Source organism: Callithrix jacchus, chromosome 11 (genome assembly GCF_049354715.1).
Source record: "Callithrix jacchus isolate 240 chromosome 11, calJac240_pri, whole genome shotgun sequence".
NCBI classification, from domain to species: Eukaryota; Metazoa; Chordata; class Mammalia; order Primates; family Cebidae; genus Callithrix; species Callithrix jacchus.
Genome location: NC_133512.1, coordinates 111,576,529 through 111,595,657, shown reverse-complemented (window position 1 = coordinate 111,595,657; position 19,129 = coordinate 111,576,529). Strand labels below are relative to the sequence as shown.

Sequence of the window (19,129 nt, the reverse complement as noted above, 5' to 3'; positions counted from 1 at the left end):
TTAGTGTGAATTTGTGACCGTTAATTTGGGCAAGTCCTAGAATGAGTGATCAGGAGTGGAGCTGGTGAGATAAAGGAGAATAGAAAAGGATGAGACCTGTCTCCTATGAAGGCCGCACCTCCATGTGCCTTTCTTCTCAAGTGAGAAGGTGGTCTCTTTTCTTTACAGTTGGTACTTTATAGATGCTTTCTCCTTTAACTCTCACAACAACCTATGAACAAGCTTCCAGGAGCTTATGGAATGAGACTACATGCAGCACTGGATCCCAACCCCAGACCGGGACTCTGAAGACTGTGTTTTTCCTTCCTGATTTCACACTACAGTGCCCCCACCCCCAGCCCCACCATAGTGAAAAAGAGTGGCTTCCCCAGGGAATGAAATCTTCCTGGCTTCATATCTGCCCCTAAGAGTCTATGAAGGGATACCAGTAGTTCTTGCCTGAAGAATTAGGGCGAGGGGTTTCTTAAGGAGGAAACGATATCGCTTACTTTTCAAAGAAAGAATCCCAGCCCGGGACAAAGCCAGGCTCCCGGGTAAACCACAGCACAGTCATCAGGATGAAGAAAAATCCAGTCACCATTTCAGGGTAGCTGTAAAATAAAACACAAAGATCCATTCAGGAACTGAGAAATTTCTTCTAGCTTTTTCACTTTGCTTCTGGAAGCTTCTTTATTTAGAGTTTCAATACCCAAGACATAAAACACATTCACTGCCTAACTACTGTGAGTGGCTGACAGTGAGAGGAGAAGAAGACTGAGTGGTCCCAGAAAACATGACTTTAACCATGTTCCCTGGAGAAACTTCAGTGGAAAGGGCAAGAGAACACTGCACTGTACATTTCTAAAATAATTTCAAATACAGCCTACCAGGAGAATGCAGTGAAACAGGCTCCCCCACACACTGTGCTGGTAGGAGTAGGAATTGCTACAACCTTTCTGAGGCCATTTGATGATACAGAGCAGAGGCTTTAAAGTTGGTTATTCCCATCATCTAACCAGAAATGCATACTGAGACATTCATTACCTATTACAAAATGGAAGCCTCCTCTATAGCCAATGATATTTTGTGACACTGAATACATTTCGCTACAACTGAATGTTAAAATGAGATGCATGCTGATAAACCCGTTTCCACAGCAGAGTTAAGGACATGGGCACGTGCTGTACCGACAGTACAGTGTTCAGCAGTGAAAGCCAAAGTATACGATGGCTTCAATATGGACTGAATTTTACCAAAAATACATAGAGCTTTGCACAAAAAAGCATGGAAAGAAGTCTTCACATTTGTTAACATGGGGTGCTAAGAATCCAGTCAGTTTTAATTTTTTTTTCTTACACTGTCTTGTATTTTTGAAATGTTCTACAATGAATGTGTATTCCTTTTATAACTTAAAGCTTTAAACAAGACGGTGTCTACCTGGATTGTTTTATGCAAAGTTGTGCCAATTGCCATAAACGGAGAAATAGCACTAAATAGGAAGCTGGGTACCTCCCTGTGGAAAATCTGATAGAAGCAGCTGAGGGTTGGTTAGTGATTTCTTGGACCCTGTGTCTCCAAGTCTGTCTTTTATACTGCCTTAAGCCCTAAATATAGCACAGAGTCTCCCCTCTCTTTGGGAGTGACAACTGGACCACTTTGGTGGTGCATCTGAGCAATGAGAGGAGGCCTGGCTTTGGAAGGAATTCACTTGCTCCAAGAGGATGGCTGCGTCGTCTTTCCCTTCTTCTGCCTCCGTCTGCCCCTTGGTCAGCACTCCACCCTATCCCACAGCTCGACCTTGGACTCTGAATAGAGCAAAGGGAAAGGGTGGCCACCTGAAATCTAGGCTGGCTTGGCTTTGGCATTAAATAGCATCTTCTAAATGCCTGATTCATGGTTGTGGAAAATTCTCCCAGCATCAGGGACTGTCAAGGACAAGGCTGGTTCTGTGTTCACTTTACCTGCTGTGTTTCTGCTGGAGGAGGAGAGAAGGGGAATGGCTGATGTTTACCTAATGTCTCCCAGCTTTTCATACTCTTCTTGGATCCTCTTCTCTGACATCTGTTCCCTTTTGGTCTTCTTCTTCTTGCTCAGAGAGCAGGTCTCTTTAAAACTGAGAAGGGAGAATGAGCAAATGATGAAAGAAAACACACTTCCGAGGCCCAAAGATTACATATTAAGCAAACACTAAACTATTTGCCTGCTGTGGTCACTTTTCTCCTCTTTCACACACTCTATCCCTCTCTCCCCCACCTATTCATGCAGCTTTGATTTGCCACGTTATCTGGCCTCTCATCAACCTTCTCCCCTAGGCTGTTGGGAATATCCAGCTGGGTCTGTCTCTAGTATATTACCAGATGTGAAGTGGTATCTCAGGGACTTGTGCATGCGTATTTGCGTGGGGTGCTTTCTACCTCCTGTCTTTTACGTAAGTGAAAAATTAGTGTAATGTGGTATATGTGTCTAGATGTATAAATTAACACTTTTACTCCATTATGTGTCTAGATGTGTAGCTGTTTTTACTCCAGATAAGCTTTGTCTCTAGACAGACACACAAATATCTGTGTATACAGAACACAGTGTTTGTTTTATATCAGCAATACTGGAGTTAAGAAGTATGTAGCCATCATTGGTTTGACAACAGTCTGAGTAAAAAGAAAAGTCAGAGGACAAGTCTTGACCAATGGGAGCATTGGGTTATATGGACTAATAGCAAAACGTTATGCTATCTTCCCTTATGTGTTTGAAACTGATCAAAGTTGGAGTAGACTGACTTGTTATTTTGAGGCATATGAGCATATTTTATTCAGGCTACTAAGTATAAATCACCCATGCTATAAAGTTAAACCTAATGCAAATTCTACTTGGAGCCATATTTTTTATTTCATCTTTCTTGGAGTAATTAGAAATACTCTATATGCCTTGAGAGCAATAAAATGTCGCTAAATGCTCTCCATGTCAGACTTCGTATAAGTTGGACAGGTTCTCTAACCATTTAGTTGGAATTGAGAACATTTCACCGTAGAGCTGAGAGTGAAGTGCAGAGTTCACAAATGTTTTGAATGTCTAGAAGAGACAGTGCCTAACTGTCAGTCCCGTCCACTGCATTCTCCTCAGGCATCCTCTGTGGTTATTTGACCTTTGGATCGACAGGAGGTCCCCAGTGCTTTGCTGGAAGGGCCCTGAGACTCACTTGCAGCCCAGGAACAGCCAGTGCATCCAGAACCAGCTGACCACCAGCATGATGAGGGATATGGGGAAGCTGAAGAGGAACCAGGTGCCGAAGTTCACCACCTCTGCGGCTGGATACTGGCTGGAGGGTAAAGAACCAGGTCAGCAATTACAAAAGGGAGGGTTTCCATATGGTATTTTGGGGTAATACACCAAATGCTCCCTAAAAACCATACAGCTGGGCTAAGTAGGGAGATAGATAATGATATGGTAAAACACTAGTTGACAGTTGCAATTGTGCAGAGCCCAGACAAGAATCATGAAGTGAGCTAAAATAAAGCCATCCAGACAACTAAAATGCATATCACTAAAGGGTATATACTTTACACTCAAGAGAATGACTCAGGACCCTCAGGACCTATTTGCCCTTAAAGATTCTGCTAAGTGTATTCATCTGGTTTTCAAGACAGCAGGAAATGGAGCAGCTTGGTTTACTTTGTTTCTAAAAATCACTGAAGAAATATGTGTTGACTGGGGAACACAACTCTGGAGAATTTGGAGCTCTGGCGCCTAATGAAGTCTTTAGATAATAACAGCGCCCATGAAAGAAGCAGGACTTGGAATCTCCAAATCTTTATCGACATCTACTGGCCCTGGGTAGAGGGGATTTGCATGGGGAACTGCTCACTCATCAGCAGGCAGAGCTGTGGCCCCCAGCCCAAGTGTTTCCTGTTGAGCCTGGATGGACCACACATGAACCATGGCTTTGCCTAGACAAGGCTCAGGTCAAATGACCTATGTTGGATTTTCCTTGGGTCTCTGTGTTTGGGGCTGGGCCTAAAACTCTTCAAGGTGTGAGATCCCTCTATCAGTGACCCCTTCTCCCAAATCTTTAATTTTCCTCTCATCTGAACCATCCCTACCAGCATTTAAATGTCTCCCATCTTCAAGATGACCCTGCCTTACTTTCCTTTTGCTTATTTTTATTTTTGAGATGGAGTCTCACTCTGTTGCCCAGGCTGGAATGCAGTGGTGCGATCTTGGCTCACTGCAACCTCCGCTTTCTGGGTTCAAGTGATTCTCCTGCCTCAGCTTCCTGAGTAGCTGAGATCACAGGCACCTGCCACCATGCCCGGCTAATATTTGTATTTTTAAAAGAGATGGGGTTTTGCCTTGTTGGCCAGGATGGTTTCAAACTCCCGACCTCAGGTTATCTGCCTGCCTTGGCCTCCCAAAGTGCTGGGTTTACAGGCGTGAGCCACAGTGCCCAGCCCCGACTTCCCTTTTATTATCATCCCATGTCTCACCTTCCCTTCAGTTAGATCTCCATTTTCTCACCTCCATCTTAGTCCTCAGCTCACCAGAATCTGGCTGCTTCTCCCACTAATTGACCGAGGTCCTCTTCCCTACATCACCGGTAACCTCGTGTCACAAATCTAATGGATATGTTTTCATCCTCACTTTGAGTCATCATCCATTGATATTAAATATCGTAGGCACTTCCTTTTTCTGGAAACACTTTCCTCCCTTGGGTAGAGTGACACCAGATTTCCCTGGATTTCCTCTTTGCTATCTGATACTGTTTCCTTCTGTGTGTTAACATGTGAGCTTAATATTTATGTCCTCTGTTCTCCTTACTCTATTATTCTAAGTAATCTCCTCGACCCCTGTAGCTTCCCTTACCAGGAGACAAAATGAATATGTTGCCCCTTTACTCAGAGGTTACTATGAATATCCAAGTAGGGACAGCAGAGCATTAAACCAAGTCTGATGCCTGTCTGGGCATGGTGGCCCTGTGTTCCTGTACAGGCTGCACGCCCGTGACCCCAGCCCTGCAGGTTGCTCACTCCAAATCTATGCCTTCATCCTAAACATGAATATTTCTCTTGAGTTTCACAGGTCTGTTTCCAGCTGGACATCTCAGCCACTATGCCAGTTTTTCCAAGACCCCATTCCTCCTCTTTTCCCTCTATTCCTTCACCTGCAGAGGGCAAGAGCCTGAGAAGCAGACACAGCCTTTCTCTCTCTCAGGCCCTGTCTAATCTTCCTGAGACCCAGCAAGTGACCTCTGAGCTTCTCTTAAACCTGACCGTTCCTCCTCCCCACTGTGCTGTCAGCTAAGCTGCCGGCTGCCCTGGGCCACTGTGCAGCAGTGTCCTGAATTACCTTCCTGCTGTCTGCTTTCTCCTTTCCAATCTGTTCTCCTTTTTTTTTCCATCCAGAATGAGTTTTCAAAACTATAAATCTGGTCACCTCACTCCCTGCTTAAAATTCTTTAAAAGCATCTCAGAGCCTTTCAGATGTGGTCCAAGTTCCTCAGTGGGTCTTGCCAAGCCCTGGAGATCTGCCCATCCAGCTCCCTGGCCTACTCTTACCCTTTGTGCACTGCTGTCCTGCCTCGGAGCCCTCCTACGCGCGTTTTCTTTGTCTGGATAAACTCCCTTCATCTACTTTACTCTCATCCTTCAGGTTTCCACATGGTTGCCTCTTTGGGGAGGCGTTTCCTCTCTGCAGATGAGCGAGCTCCCCAAGCAGGGCTCTCCCTGCAGAGTCCTGGACTTCTCCAGTCTCAATTAGCTATAATGACTTGATTTTTCCTGTTTTTTTTTTTTTTTTTTTCCTTTTTTACATTTTTATTTATTTATTTTTCGAGATAGAGTCTTGCTGTCACTCAGGCTGGAGTGCAGTGCAATCTTGGCTCACTGCAACCTCCGCCTCCTGGATTCAAGCAATTCTCCTGCCTCAGCCTCCTGAGTAGTTGGGATTACAGGTACCCTCCACCATGCCTGGTTAATTTTTGTATTTTTAGTGGAGATGGGGTTTCACCATGTATCCAGGCTGGTCTCGAACTCCTGGCCTCAACTGATCCACCCGCCTTGGCTTCCCAGAGTGCTGGGATTATAGGCATGAGCCACTGCACAGGGACCTTTTTTTTTTTTTTTTTTTAAATAGAGACACTGTCTTCCTCTATCGCCCAAGCTGGAGTGGAGTGGTGGGATCATGTCTCACTGTAACCTCAAATTCCTGGGCTCCATGATTCTCCTGCCTCAACCTCCTGAGTAGCTGGGACTACAGGTGCATGTCACCGTGCTTGGCTAATTTTTTAATGTTTTCTAGAGACAGGATCTCACTATGTTGCCCAGGCTGTTCTTGAACTCCTGGGCTCAAGCTATCCTCCTGATTTGGCTGCCCGAAGTGCTGGTATTATAGGCCAGTGTGCCCAGCCAGTTTTTCCCTCTTTCTACAGAAACTCTTCTAGTCTCATTTTCTACCATATCTCTAGCACCTAGTCCAGTTCCTGACACACAGTGGTGGTTAGTAAATATTTGTTGACTGAGTGAATCACTTACTTGTTGAAGTGTTCCAGGAAGATGAGGCTGGTGGAGGTGCCGATGATGGTGGTCAGCCCACCAATGGTAGCGGAGTAGGAGATGCTCAGGGAAAGGCACTTGCAGATCATTTGGTCATGGCGGGACCCATACTTTCTGTTCAGCTTCTGCTTCCTGGGGCTGGGGGTCAGGACTTGTGGCTTTTCCTACCAAAGGAAAATCAGCTAATCTCTCCAACCCAGTTCAGGCTGTCTGGCCAAAGCATGAGAGGCAGGAGGCACCATGGTACAATAGAAAGGTTTTGAGCTTGGGTATCAGAAAGACAAATCCCAGTTTCTACCATTTATCAACTTGGGCATGCACCTGAGCTACAGTTTCTTCTGTAAAATGGAGGAAACCACATTTTCTCTGCCAAATTGTTGTGAAGAGTAAATGAAGTAACAGATGCAAAGTGCTTAGAACACCCTGGCATTTAATGAACAGTAGGCTATTATTATTTTTCTTAATGTTACTTTGACAGCATGATTTTTTAAATTTGAACTCCAGTAAAACTGGTGTCCCTCACATTGTGTTTGAATAACAGACATTATTCCTGCAGAGTTAGAATGACAGGATCTGGCCTTCTCCTCAGGCCCTTTCTAATCCTGCCAAGACCCATCAAGCGACCTCTGAATATCTCTCAAATCTGACCATTAAAGTCCATCAAGACCTGATGGAGAGATGACTAAACACCTGGATTATACAGCACCCTAGTCTTTATTGGGAAGAGGGTTGAACTGTGATTCTTTCCTCCCTCCCTGACTTTTCCTCTCAACCTTTTTCTTCTCCCTCGCATCCAAACTGCAGCTTAGCTGTGGTCCTCTCTGGCACTGCTTAGTCGAGATGACAGGCTTTCAGGGTCAGAGAGGTTGCTGAACTCTGGTCTCAAGCGTTGCCTGAAGAAGCAAGTCCCTCCTCTTCCCTTCACACCTGGCCACCCTCATTGATTCTTCATGAGACGAGGAAGGTCCTGGTGCAACTGTCAGCAAGTCAGGTCATGAAACAACCAGTGGGGAAGAGGCCGCCTTGCCGTATTTCCCAAAGCCCTTTCCCACTGCCCTGTCTTCCTAAGCGGGGCTGAAGCATGGCTGGACCCTTCTAGATCTCTAAAAAATCCACTGATTATCAAAGCTGGAACAGACCTCAAAAATTCTTTGGTCCAGTGGTTTTCCACAATCCTTTCTTCCAGTGAAATTTTACACAGAATAGTATTATAAGTGCAGCAATTGGATACATCTGTTTTTTTTTTTCCCCTGAGACAGGGTTTCACTCTGTTGACCAGGCTAGAGTGCAGTGGTAAGATCATAGCTCACTGCAGCCCTGACCTACTGGGCTCAAGTGATCCTCCTACCTCAGCCTCCTGAGTAGCTGGGACTACAGGCATGCACCACCATGCTAGCGATTTTTAAAACATTTTTAGTAGAGACAAGGTCTGGCTGTGTTTCCCAGGCTGGTCTTGAATTCTTGAGCTCAAGTGATCCTCCTACCTTGGCCTCCCAAAGTGCTGAGATTACATGTGTGAGCCACCATGCCTGGCTGGCATACATCCAATTTTGTAGTTGGAAGCATATTGAGGGGTTAGTTGCATGTGGTCAAGGAGACTTGGATTTGAATCAGAATGCTCTCCTACCTAGTTCCTTGGCCTTGGGTTATGATTTCATCTCTGCCTTGTTTGCAAAAATGGAGCTCAAAATCACTATCTCATTGAGCCAAGACCAGAGAAAAAATACTGAGTGCAGTGATTGGTACATAATAAGCATTTAATAAATGGTGGCAGTGATTTATGATGACGGATATTAAACAAGTGAGACTGTTTTGATGAACACAGACATTTGAAATCAAGGGTCATAAGTGACAGTTGATATTTTATATAAGCCTTAACATTCATTCATTTGACTTCTGCATTTTGTTTCAGTGGAATCATGCCAGGAAGACCATTATTCGTTCAGTTGCCTTACAGTCTTAGGACACTCAAATAAAATATCTGCAGTGTCCCTGAAGCACCTTTGAAGACAGGTTTGAGGACCTCTGATCTATATCAACCCCCAGCTTTTCTAGTTGAAGACACTGGGGCTCAGGCATTGGACTGCGTTGCTACAGTCAAGTGAGTTTGATATCTCATCTCCATGGTGCACACAGGCCAGACATGTATGGGGGTCATGAGTACCTGGTGACAGCTCACTAGCCTGACTCCCTTACGACCTCAAGACCCTTGGAGAGCAGCTCACAGTGTTCTATATAGGAAACAGGGCCAGAAGGGGCCGTTCTATTACCTGGGACGGGTGTTGCTTCTTGTCCTGGTGTTGGTTTGTGGCTCTGATGGGGTTGGTGATCGAGGGCACACCATTCAGGTTCTGTTGGGACAAAGGCCAGCTCACTGTTAGGAAGAGGGGGTGGTGAGCCAGGTGCCTTGAGAAGGACCACCTAGCTGTCCCAGGGCCACCCCATGCCTCAGCACTGTGGGAAGAGAGGCCAGAAGCCAGGGGGAGCATGCATGGCAGAGCACCTTAGCCAGGCCTGCCCCGCGGCACAGCTTCCCACCCAGCCTGGCGTCAAGTTCTGCACTTGAAGAGCCTTCAAACTAGCTAGAACATGGCTGTCCCTTAGAGGAGAACCAGCCTTTCAGGACTTTATTAGCTAATGAAGAACACTTTATTTCTAAGATGAAAAAAAAAAAAAAAGAAAATGAAAACAAACCCCACCATAACCAAGATCACAGTTTTTTGGTTGTTTGTTTTTAGAGACAGGGTCTCACTATGTTGTCCAGGCTGGGCTCAAATTCCTGGGCCACAGCAATCCTCCTGCCTCAGCCTCCTCAGTAGCTGGAACTGTATGTGCACACCACTGAGCCCAGCGGAAGTCCATCATTTTATTGGCCTTTTACACCTCTCATGAAAAGATGTAAAACCAGACTTGGGGGAGTGAGGTAAGTTCGAGTAGCTATATGCAGGTAAACTCTGCTTTCCCCTATACATGTGTCCTTTCTATTTTATGTTTTGAGATGGGGATCTTGCTCTGTTGCCCAGGCTGGAGTGCAGTGGCATGATCTGGGCTCACTGCAACTTCTGCCTCTCTGGTTCAAGTGATTCTCCTACCTCAGCCTCCCGAGTAGCTGGGATTACAGGTGCATGTCCCCACTCCTTGCTTATTTTTATATTTTTAGTAGAAGCAGGGTTTCACCATGTTAGCCAGGCTGGTCTTGAACTCCTGACCTCAAGTGATCCTCCCACCTTGGCCTCTTAAACTGCTGGGATTACAGGCGTATGCCACCACACCCAGACAGTGTATCCTTTTTAATAATAACATTTGTCAATGGAATCCTCACTGAAAGGAACTCTAAGGTTGATCTGTGGCTGTTGAAAATCTGGATGGCTGAATCTTGGGTTTCCATGAAGAAGTGCTGAGGGATTTTCAAGTGATTCCAAAGCACAGAAAAACCCCAAGGCCATACCTTGTTGTGCATCAGAGTGGTGTTGTCTGCGGTGGACCTGCTGGAACCAAGCAGAGGACACGGGAGCCACATCAGTGACACTGACTCCTGGGAGGGGAGGTCCCCCTGCATCAGGTGTTTGCTGTAAGGGACTTAAACTCTCTGGACTCTGTTTTCTGGCCTCCATAGAAGACTAATCTCATCCTGGTCTTCCTTGCCTTCTGAGATGCTGTAAGGATTCGTGGGGGGAGGGGCCTGCTTCCTTCTGAGGGCAGGGGCAGCACTTCCCTTTGATATTAACAATCCTCCTAATAGCAGACTTAGAGCGGTTATTAATACAGAGTCTTATATATGGGCTTTAACCTCCAGACATTGTTAATCCTCATCACAGATCTATGGTCCTGGCATTCCTACCTCCATTTACACCAGTACTTAGCACCGGGATGCTAAGTGGTGGAGGAAGGTAGGAGTCCAGGCGTCTGTCTCCGTGGAGAGCCTGTGCCCTCTGACCATGTCCTCACTGGCTGACTCTGGGAACACCACTATCTAGAAAAGGGAACTGGTGTATCTGAGATGACAGGAGCAGAAGGTCCTAGACTGTACCCAGGGAAAGGCAAGGGAGAAGGAGAGGATGGGGGAGGAGGAGAACTTCTGATCAGCAAATGCACCTCAGGGAGTGAGTCTCTCCCCACCCCTCTGGTCCCCAACCTTTGCCTTGAGGACAGAAGAAGATGAGAACTTAGCCGTCCATGTAACTGACACACTGAGTGATCAGTGAATGTTCCCAGTTTGTCTTAGTTGTGAGGACAAGTGAGTGCCACCAGCTTAGCCACTATGAAGATAGAGAGTGTACTGGGCACTCCCGTGCGGGATGTGGGCCTGCAGTCACAGCCCATCTCCATGCTCTTGTCAGGGAGGGAGAAGACGCTGAGAGGCATGCAGAGTAAAGTGTATGGAGTGAGTTCTTAGCCTGGGAGCAGAATGTGCTGTGATGCTTCTCCTCCCTCTTCCCAAACCCAGTGAGGAGGGCAGGCGGGGACCCTCAGGTAGCACGGGAGGCAGTGGCTGCAAGAGTGCTATCTGCACACCCAGCAAACGCCCCAGTTCCTGCCAGCACAAAGGATGCTTAGAGTTCTAGGACAATTGAGGCTTTTCTTTCTTTTGGAGTTTGGGGACACATTTTTGTGTGGAAAAGAGCAAAGGCAGGTTGATGCCAGCAGAGAATCCACAGGGAGGAGAAATGGCCACACAGTGAGGATGGCCTTTCCTTGGGTCATCTGGGAAAGGCCTGCCTAGAGGCAGAGGCAGCCCCAACACAGGGGCTGTGGAGGAGTGAACCACCAGAGCACAGGCCCAGGAGGGTGGTGAGCATTAATCCCTGAGCACGGCCCTGCCATCAAGCCTTGGGCCCTGCAGACCTTGCCACAGGGGATGCTCCAAAGCCCCTGAAGGCAGTTGCCCCACAGACAAGACCAGGGACTGAAATCCAGACAGGGCACCAACCCCAGACCTCAATAGCCCCCAGCCAGACCCTTCTCACCCCTTTATCTTTCTTGTACCCTACAGCTGCTGTCCTAAGCTGGGAAAAGTCAGAAGCAGCAGAGTGAGGGCAGTGGGTAGGGGAGGAGGAGAAGAGGGAGGTGGAGGAAGAGAGAAAGCAGCTCAACTCCTTCCCCCACTTACTTTCACCTTCGTTCCTCTGCAGGCCTAGGCTGAGGGGTGGGTGGGTGTGGGAGAAGCTTTGGATGAGAGATTGAAGTTTTGATATGAATCTGGACTAGTCTCCCAAATGTCTAAATGTGAGATTGTTATGATACCTGAAAGGAGCCAGGAGAGCTACGGGGTTTGCCTGAGATATCATCAAGGGTGATGTCATCATGAAATCCAATATGCTGTGATTGAAGACAGTGGTGGAGAAAAATAAAGTGATTTCTTGATGGCACCCTTCTGCATCTGTCCCTCTGCGAATGCTGATTTCACTCAATGTGCGTTCTCCATTTTTTACAAAGGCAAATGACAGAGCTGAGCTATATTACAAATCCAGCTTTTAAGTGTGGACTATTCATTGCAGCATGCCTGCAGACCACATTTTGAAATAGAATCTCCAAATGGAATCAGCTGTTAATGGAGCCTCTTCCCAGGAATGTCTGAGGCTGCTTCTTTTCCAGCTCTGTTTCTCATCATTGAATGGCCCTCTCACCTACTGTCCCCTTATCCCCTCCTGCCACCTACGTTTTCTTTGCCATATCTAACAAGACCAAATCTACTAAGACCTTATCTAATATCTAGAAAGCATTTCATGAATCTCCAAGAATCTGCAGTGACTTCGATATGTGAACAGTTTTCCATTAAGAAATTAAACATATTTTCCTAAAAGGGACCTGAATTTAGATATGATTCTGCATGGCGGATGTGTGGACATTTCATATGTCCACGGAGATTCAGTGTTCCCTATTTCTTCCTCATCACTGCAACACTGTGGTTAAGGCAGTGGCCCTCCAGGTCCCGACAGGGGGCTCCTAGGCATGAAGAGGAAATGGGGGATGTAGGGGGTGGCAAGGTGGTGAGCTTGGGCCAGACATCTCAAAGAGCTGTTTCTGGGTCCAGGTCCCATCTTTTCTGACACCCTCAATGGACTCTGAGAGGCTATGTGTCTTGGAAAAGGGCAGTCATACTCACTCTTCATTGACAAAGATGAGTTCCAGAGAAGGTTGGGTGTTGTTTACATCCAGACCTACAAATAGCAAAGAAAAGCGGGAAGTGAGAGGTGGAGGCAGGATTGACCCTGTGGGTTGGAGCATAGCTCAAGGGCTTAGGGTCGGGGTGGGGGCATATGGAGTGGGTGATAGTTCTCTTTCCCTTTGCTCTGTAGGGAGAGTGGGGCTCATGGATGTGGACTGGCCCCAGGGTTTTGTAGTGACCCTTGAGCATTTGGGGGCAAAGAACCCATAAGTGAAGGAGGAAGGCAGAGCCAGAACAGGGGGTTCAGGGAAGCTTCAGAGTCCAAGAGCTGGGTTGGGAAAGAGGGGAAAGGGAAGAGAATGGGGAAGGTGGGGGGCATGGCTGAGGGAGTCCTGGGGTGGGCACCACACTGGGCAGTCTTCCAAGAGAAGCCAGGCAGGAGGACCCCAAGGGAGGTTGGAGAAGCAAGGACAGATGAACTCCAGCAAACTGTACTGATGGGCTCGGCCTCTTCGATGCTGGAGTTGCCCGCCACGAGCTGCTCGTCCTCAGCACTGACCAGCTCCTGCAGCACGGCCTCCACGATGGGCATCACCATGGCGGTGGTGGAGGTGTTGGACAGCCACATGGACAGCAATGTGGTGCAGCACATGAAGCAGAGCAGCAGCCTGCAAGGGAGGGAGGGCTGGGGCAGAGTATCCATGGAACACGCATCCCTGCGGCCCCACAGCGGGCCTCACAGAGCTCCTCTGGGGCCTCCTACCGACCTGCTGGGGCTGGTCTAGACAACGGTGGCCGGAAGGGCAGGCATTGGTCCTGCAGGGCACCATTCAGCTCTGTACTCCCAGTGCTTGCCACAGAGTAAGTGTTAAATCAATACTTGTTGAATGAATGAATCATGCTTCATGGACTAGTGGCCTTAGCCAGAAAAACATCCTTAGTGAAGCAAAGAATAGCTCTGGTCATAGGGCCACAGGTGTAGACTTACCGTCACTTTTCTGTCTCTGCAGACATTGGCTGGAGCTTGGCAGTGATGTGTGTTTGTATGTGGAAGGGGATACTTTGCCCGCCCTCGCAGCCAGCGATTCTGTGAGTACCATGGCACTCCTTGCTTTGCTGCCAAGTCACCATAGTTATCCGTGACCCAGTAGAGGTGAATGTTTGGAGCTCACAGTTCTTCCCACTACCTGTCAACATGCTGAGGGACTAGCCCCCAAAATCACAGAAGTGTTCCTTGTCACTGTTTGTGTGCACTTTTCCAGCTGACATCTTAAAGAGTCAACACTTGGAGAAAAACACAAACAAGGATAACCCTCCAGTGATTTCCCTTTGGCTTTGAGAACATTGTGCAATGTGTGCCTGTACAGACATGTCCTAGTTTCCATAAGATAAGCCAACATAAAGACGACTGTGTTTATTATTTTAGGTGGAATTACTAACTTTGCACAATCTGGGGACAGTACGTTTATCACATGGACTCAGTCAGCTGACAGCGACCTGACTGCCAAATCTCCACACACCCGGGTAACAGTGCCTCAGGGTGGGGGGCAACTTGCTGATTGATGAGGTAAATAGGGAGGAGTAGAAATGTGAGAGGATAAAAATTCTTGCAGAGGCTGGGTGTGGTGGATCACACCTGTAATCCCAGCACTTCGGGAGGCCGAGGCAGGCAGATCACTTGAAGTCGGGAGTTTGAGACCAGCCTGACCAACATGGAGAAACCCTGTCTTTACTAAAAAATACAAAATTGGCCAGGCATAGTGGCATATGCCTCTAATTCCAGCTACTTGGGAGGCTGAGGCAGGAGAATGGCTTGAACCCAGGAGGCGGAGGTTGTGGTGAGCCAAGATGGTGCTGTTGCACTCCAGCCTGGGCAACAAGAGCAAAACTCTGTCTAAAAAAAAAAAAATTTTTTTTCAGATAGGATACAGAGATTTTAAAGAGCCACAGAGTCTCCATGTGATGTGACAAAATGCCACTGTGTGCCTGGGAGGTTTAATGTAGGCACAAGATTATTACTGAGCTAGGGGGTGAAGAAAGCTGTAGTTGGCAGACCTGTTTGACAATCTGGGAGACAGGAACATGCTTTGAAGCGTAACCCATAGTCGTCTAAATGACTCATGTTGAGAACCAATACTATATTACTTATTTATACTCTTGGTGACTCCTATAGGAGTCAGGGCAGCTTACATAAAATATAGCAAGAAAGTTGTAAACTAGAGGGAGGTGAGCAGGATATTCCAAAAGGGGAGGTATAGGCAGGGGATCCAAATGGAGCAGCAGTGAAGCTAACACAAAACTCAGCCTTGACACTGCATCACGTTCCCCCGGGGTGGGATGCCCCCCCTGCATCACAGTCAGATGCTGTGTCTCTAACCAGTTCTGTGGTCTGAACTGATAACAGAAACTCAGGGTGGATGGGAAGAAACATTCACGTCTCCTTCTGTGACAAAGGAGAAGACAGCCATTTTTGGCCCAGCCTGTTCCCTGATACACAGGAAACAGGTTGGTAAAACATTGCTATTGGTCCATCCTGTTTTACCTAATGGGCCCCTGTATGATGTAAGCTGCTGCCCTTGCAGCCTAGGTAGATGGGTAAGTTTTTTGGATAACAACAGCAAGGTCACAGATTCAGATTTCTATTCCATGGTCACAGACCCTCTGCCTGGAGGGGAAGTGGGGGTCCTAGGCTCTGGTATCAGCCCATCCCTGTTGGTAAAAAAGCAGGCTGAAGTGGACGTCCTGCAGTGACCTGAGACCACTGTCCTGGTGGCACACTGGGAGCTAGAAGGATGCCCTATAGCCTGGCATCCCAAATGAGACTTACATGCCCGGCTTGGCTCCGGCCATCAAGACCATGCGCAGAGCAATGCGCTTATGCAGGTTCCACTTCTCCACGGCAGCCGCCACACAGATGACCCCCACCAGCAGCAGCGTGGTGTTCTTGAAATACTCCGCCGCTACCTGCAGAGAGGTCAGGCAGGTCAGCCACCCTCCCGGACCCAGAACCCAGGGCCCAGCGCTGGTGGGGAGAATGGGCCATGCCACATAAAACCTGTTCTCAACCAAAGAGGCTGGTGAAGAGGAAGCAGGGAGGTGAGGATTATTGAAACAGCCGACCATCCTAGAGTCGTATCTACTAAACAGTCACTGTGGGCAGGCACTGTGCTAACAGAGCACCTTACAGATTATTTCATTCAATCTAGCCAGTAACTCCATAGGATAGATATTCTTCTCCACTTTGGAAAACATTAGACCACTGTATTTAAATTTGATGTGAATATGATTTTAAAGAATAAACACATATAATTTTATATTGATCTTCTAAAATTATTAAAATAACCCCAGGTTTCTCCCCAAACCTCATTTTTAATGTTTTTAGAAAATTATTTTCATTTCCTTTCTATTAGAAAATTAATACATGTTCAGTATGGAAAACTTCAAAATATAGAAAAATTTAAAGACAAAATTACCTGTAATCATGCCACTGTTGATACTTATATACTACTGTTAAATACTTGTAGTTTCTTCCATTTTTCCTGTATCTATATAGATACATAAATGGATTTATACAGTAGGTATACTTTTCTATCTTGCCTTTTTTCATTCAACATCATATCCTCATCATTTTTTTCTTTGAGACAGAGTCTTGCTTGATTTAAAAATTTTTAAATAATTCCCAATAATTCTGAAGTTCCAATGAATTCCAAAAATGAAAATAGTACAAGGAATACCTATATACTACCTTTTTTCTTTCCTGAACCATTTGAGGGTAAGTTACATACATTTTGGCTGGTCCTTTACCCCTAAGTACTTCAGTGTATATTTTGTTTCTTTCTTTTTTTAAAAAAAAAATATATATTTTTGAGATGGAGTTTTGCTCCAGAAGGCCGGAGTGCAGTGGTGACATCTCAGCTTCTGCTTTCAAGCCATTCTCCTGCCTCAGCCTCCTGAGTAGCTGGGATCACAGGCGCCTGCCACTACACCCGGCTAATTTTCGTATTTTTAGTTGCAACAGATTTCACCATGTTGACCAGGCTGGTCAAACTCCTGACCTTGTGATCTGCCCACCTCGGCCTCCCAAAGTGCTGGGATTACAGGTGTAAGCCACCACACCTGGCCTTTTTTCTAAAAAAAAAAAAAAAAAAAAAGCAATTGAGAACAGGTCTCACTCTGTTGCCCAGGCTGGAGTGCAGTGGCATGATCACGGCTCACTGCAGCCTTAACCTCCCAGGCTCAGGGTATATTTTCTAAGAATAGGGATTTTCTCTTCCTTAATAGCCACAGTACCTTTTCTACTTTTTAACTGAATGATGGGGCAGTTGAGACACAGGGCAGTTAAAAAGATGTTTCACGTGTGTGAGGTTCATGGACCAAATCTTTGTTGATTCTCTCACTTGGAATGTTCTCTCTTTCCATCTCTGCCTGTACATTCCAATCAGACTTTGAAGCCCAATTCAGGCCTGGCACACTCCAGAAAAACCTTTCTTGTGTCCCTCGCCTGACTCCAGAACATTCCTCCTGGGCACCATTAATTCCACACACCACAAGCACTTGGAGCATTGCCTGAATGATCGCTTCCGGCTTGAACTGTTTTCAATTTGTTTTTGCATAAGTACCTCTCGTGTCTCTCAGCTACATTTGTTGGCTGTGAATGGTTTCTTTCTATACATCTTAACACCTAGTAGAATAATAGGCAAAAGTAGATTCTCAATAAATATTTGTCACATACATGAGAATTGCTTCCAACTGGAGGAACCATGACAGAAATTGAGAGGAAAAGATATAGAAAAGTTTAACTTCTTTTTTTTTTTTTTTTTTTTGAGACAGAGTTTCGCTCTTGTTACCCAGGCTGGAGTGCAATGGCACGATCTCGGCTCACCGCAACCTCCACCTCCTGGGTTCAGGCAATTCTCCTGCCTCAGCCTCCTGAGTAGCTGGGATTACAGGCACACGCCACCGTGCCCAGCTAATTTTTTGTATTTTTAGTAGAGATGGGATTTCACCATGTTGACCAGGATGGTCTCCATCTCTTGACCTCGTGATCCATCCGCCTCGGCCTCCCAAAGTGCTGGGATTACAAGCTTGAGCCACCGCACCCGGCCCAGAAAAGTTTAACTTCTAATTGAAAAACCCTCTTAAAGTGGGAAAACAAGAACATTTTTAACTGCAGCAAAAATAAAAATTCAACAGGAAAGGAAATGTAAATACAGTAAAACATAGCATTTGAAATAATATGTACATAATCATACTAATTTTGATTACTGAATTAATAAAAACTGTGATATGACTATATTGGGAGGATGGTGGAGAGCAAAGCTGGGGATGTAAAAGAAAAAAGTCTTCATCTGCTGTAACAAGAAGCTGCTTAAAGTGAGAACTCAAGAACTAACGTAAGAATGTCATGTGAAGATGTGGCACTTAATGACAGAAGGAGCAGTTAACAAAGATACAAGTTACTACTCGGTGGGGTGGGACTTGGTGGGAGAAAAGTGGGAGGGGATGAGGAAGGAGACTGCTGACTTTTCATTCTAAGCGTTCAGTATTACAGTATTTGATTTTTAGACTTTGTGCTCGAAACACTTTGATAACATAGAACCAAAATAAAGGCAGGCTGCTCCGTCTCTCCTTTCTCTCTTTTGCCCCGTGGACATTTCATTGCATCTGGTTGATGAGGGTTGTGCAGGAGAAGGGACATATGTCCTTGCCATGACCATTTCCTGGGAGGGAGAGTTAACCTAGTTCTTGTCTCCAAGCCCATTTCTCAGCCGACCACTGTCATGAATGTCCCCTGGGGGCAGGGAAGGCCCCCAGCTGTGGACAGCTTATGACTCCATGGTGGAGTCCTCTCTTAGACAGCGGTGATCATGGGTAGGTGGGGTAGGAGGGAGCTTCCCTCCAGCGGGACAGGGAAGTGCTGCTGGATTGTCCTAGGGCAGCTGCTGAACTTGGGGGTCACGGGCCTTTCTCACTGCCTAGTTACTTTCCCAGGCTTCCAGGAGCCAGCTCTGTGGCACTAACAGAGCTTCATTTTCTTGTCTACCAAGGAGGGAAACTGACAGGTGTGGGACATGACCGTTGTGGGAGATGGTCTTTCCACCAGCACCATGACACAGCCCTGTGAAGCTTTTCAAGTTAGTGCAACTGGGGTTACTTTCCCAGGGGACTGACAGACAACAGCAGTTTTCTGCCTCTTTAGCACATCCCATCTAGAACACAGGTTTGGTGGGATGGCCTTTTGGGAGGCTTAGTGCCTAAACAACAGGTAGGCTACTTTCCTTGGGGTCCACTTGGAGGGAGAGGAAAGGAACCAGGAATATGGAGAGCCTTCTAGTCCCAGGCATTTTACATGTTGCATTCACTTTCTCTTCTGATCTCCCCAACAGTCCTATGAAGCAGCACTATCCGTATCTCAGTTTACTGATGAGGAAACTGGGGGGTTAAGGAGCATCTCCAAGGTCACAGTGTAAGGGCAGAGGCAGGATATCGGTCTAGGGCC

At 46.6% G+C, this 19,129-nt stretch overlaps 1 protein-coding gene and 1 long non-coding RNA gene across 5 annotated transcripts in view; one reads left to right on the top strand and one right to left on the bottom strand.

Annotated features, from left to right (window-relative positions):
- The window catches only part of SLC13A4 (solute carrier family 13 member 4), a 46,737-nt gene that overhangs the window by 10,650 nt on the left and 16,958 nt on the right, over positions 1-19,129 (bottom strand). For 2 of the 4 annotated variants that reach the window (XM_002751957.7, XM_078343696.1), the window contains exons 3-11: positions 15,458-15,594; positions 13,126-13,298; positions 12,628-12,682; positions 9,970-10,009; positions 8,792-8,872; positions 6,501-6,685; positions 3,173-3,292; positions 1,991-2,092; positions 489-590 (exon numbers count right to left, since the gene is read on the bottom strand). In XM_002751957.7, coding sequence (XP_002752003.4) covers positions 489-590; positions 1,991-2,092; positions 3,173-3,292; positions 6,501-6,685; positions 8,792-8,872; positions 9,970-10,009; positions 12,628-12,682; positions 13,126-13,298; positions 15,458-15,594 — 995 coding nt within the window. The remainder of the gene's footprint in view (positions 1-488; positions 591-1,990; positions 2,093-3,172; positions 3,293-6,500; positions 6,686-8,791; positions 8,873-9,969; positions 10,010-12,627; positions 12,683-13,125; positions 13,299-15,457; positions 15,595-19,129) is intronic. The other 2 variants (XM_009003006.5, XM_078343697.1) reach the window with 1 other exon arrangement.
- Positions 3,097-13,776, top strand: LOC108592947 (uncharacterized). Its single transcript, XR_001913280.5, has 4 exons — positions 3,097-3,311; positions 8,434-8,622; positions 9,260-9,444; positions 13,641-13,776. It is a non-coding gene; the product is annotated as an uncharacterized LOC108592947 (long non-coding RNA).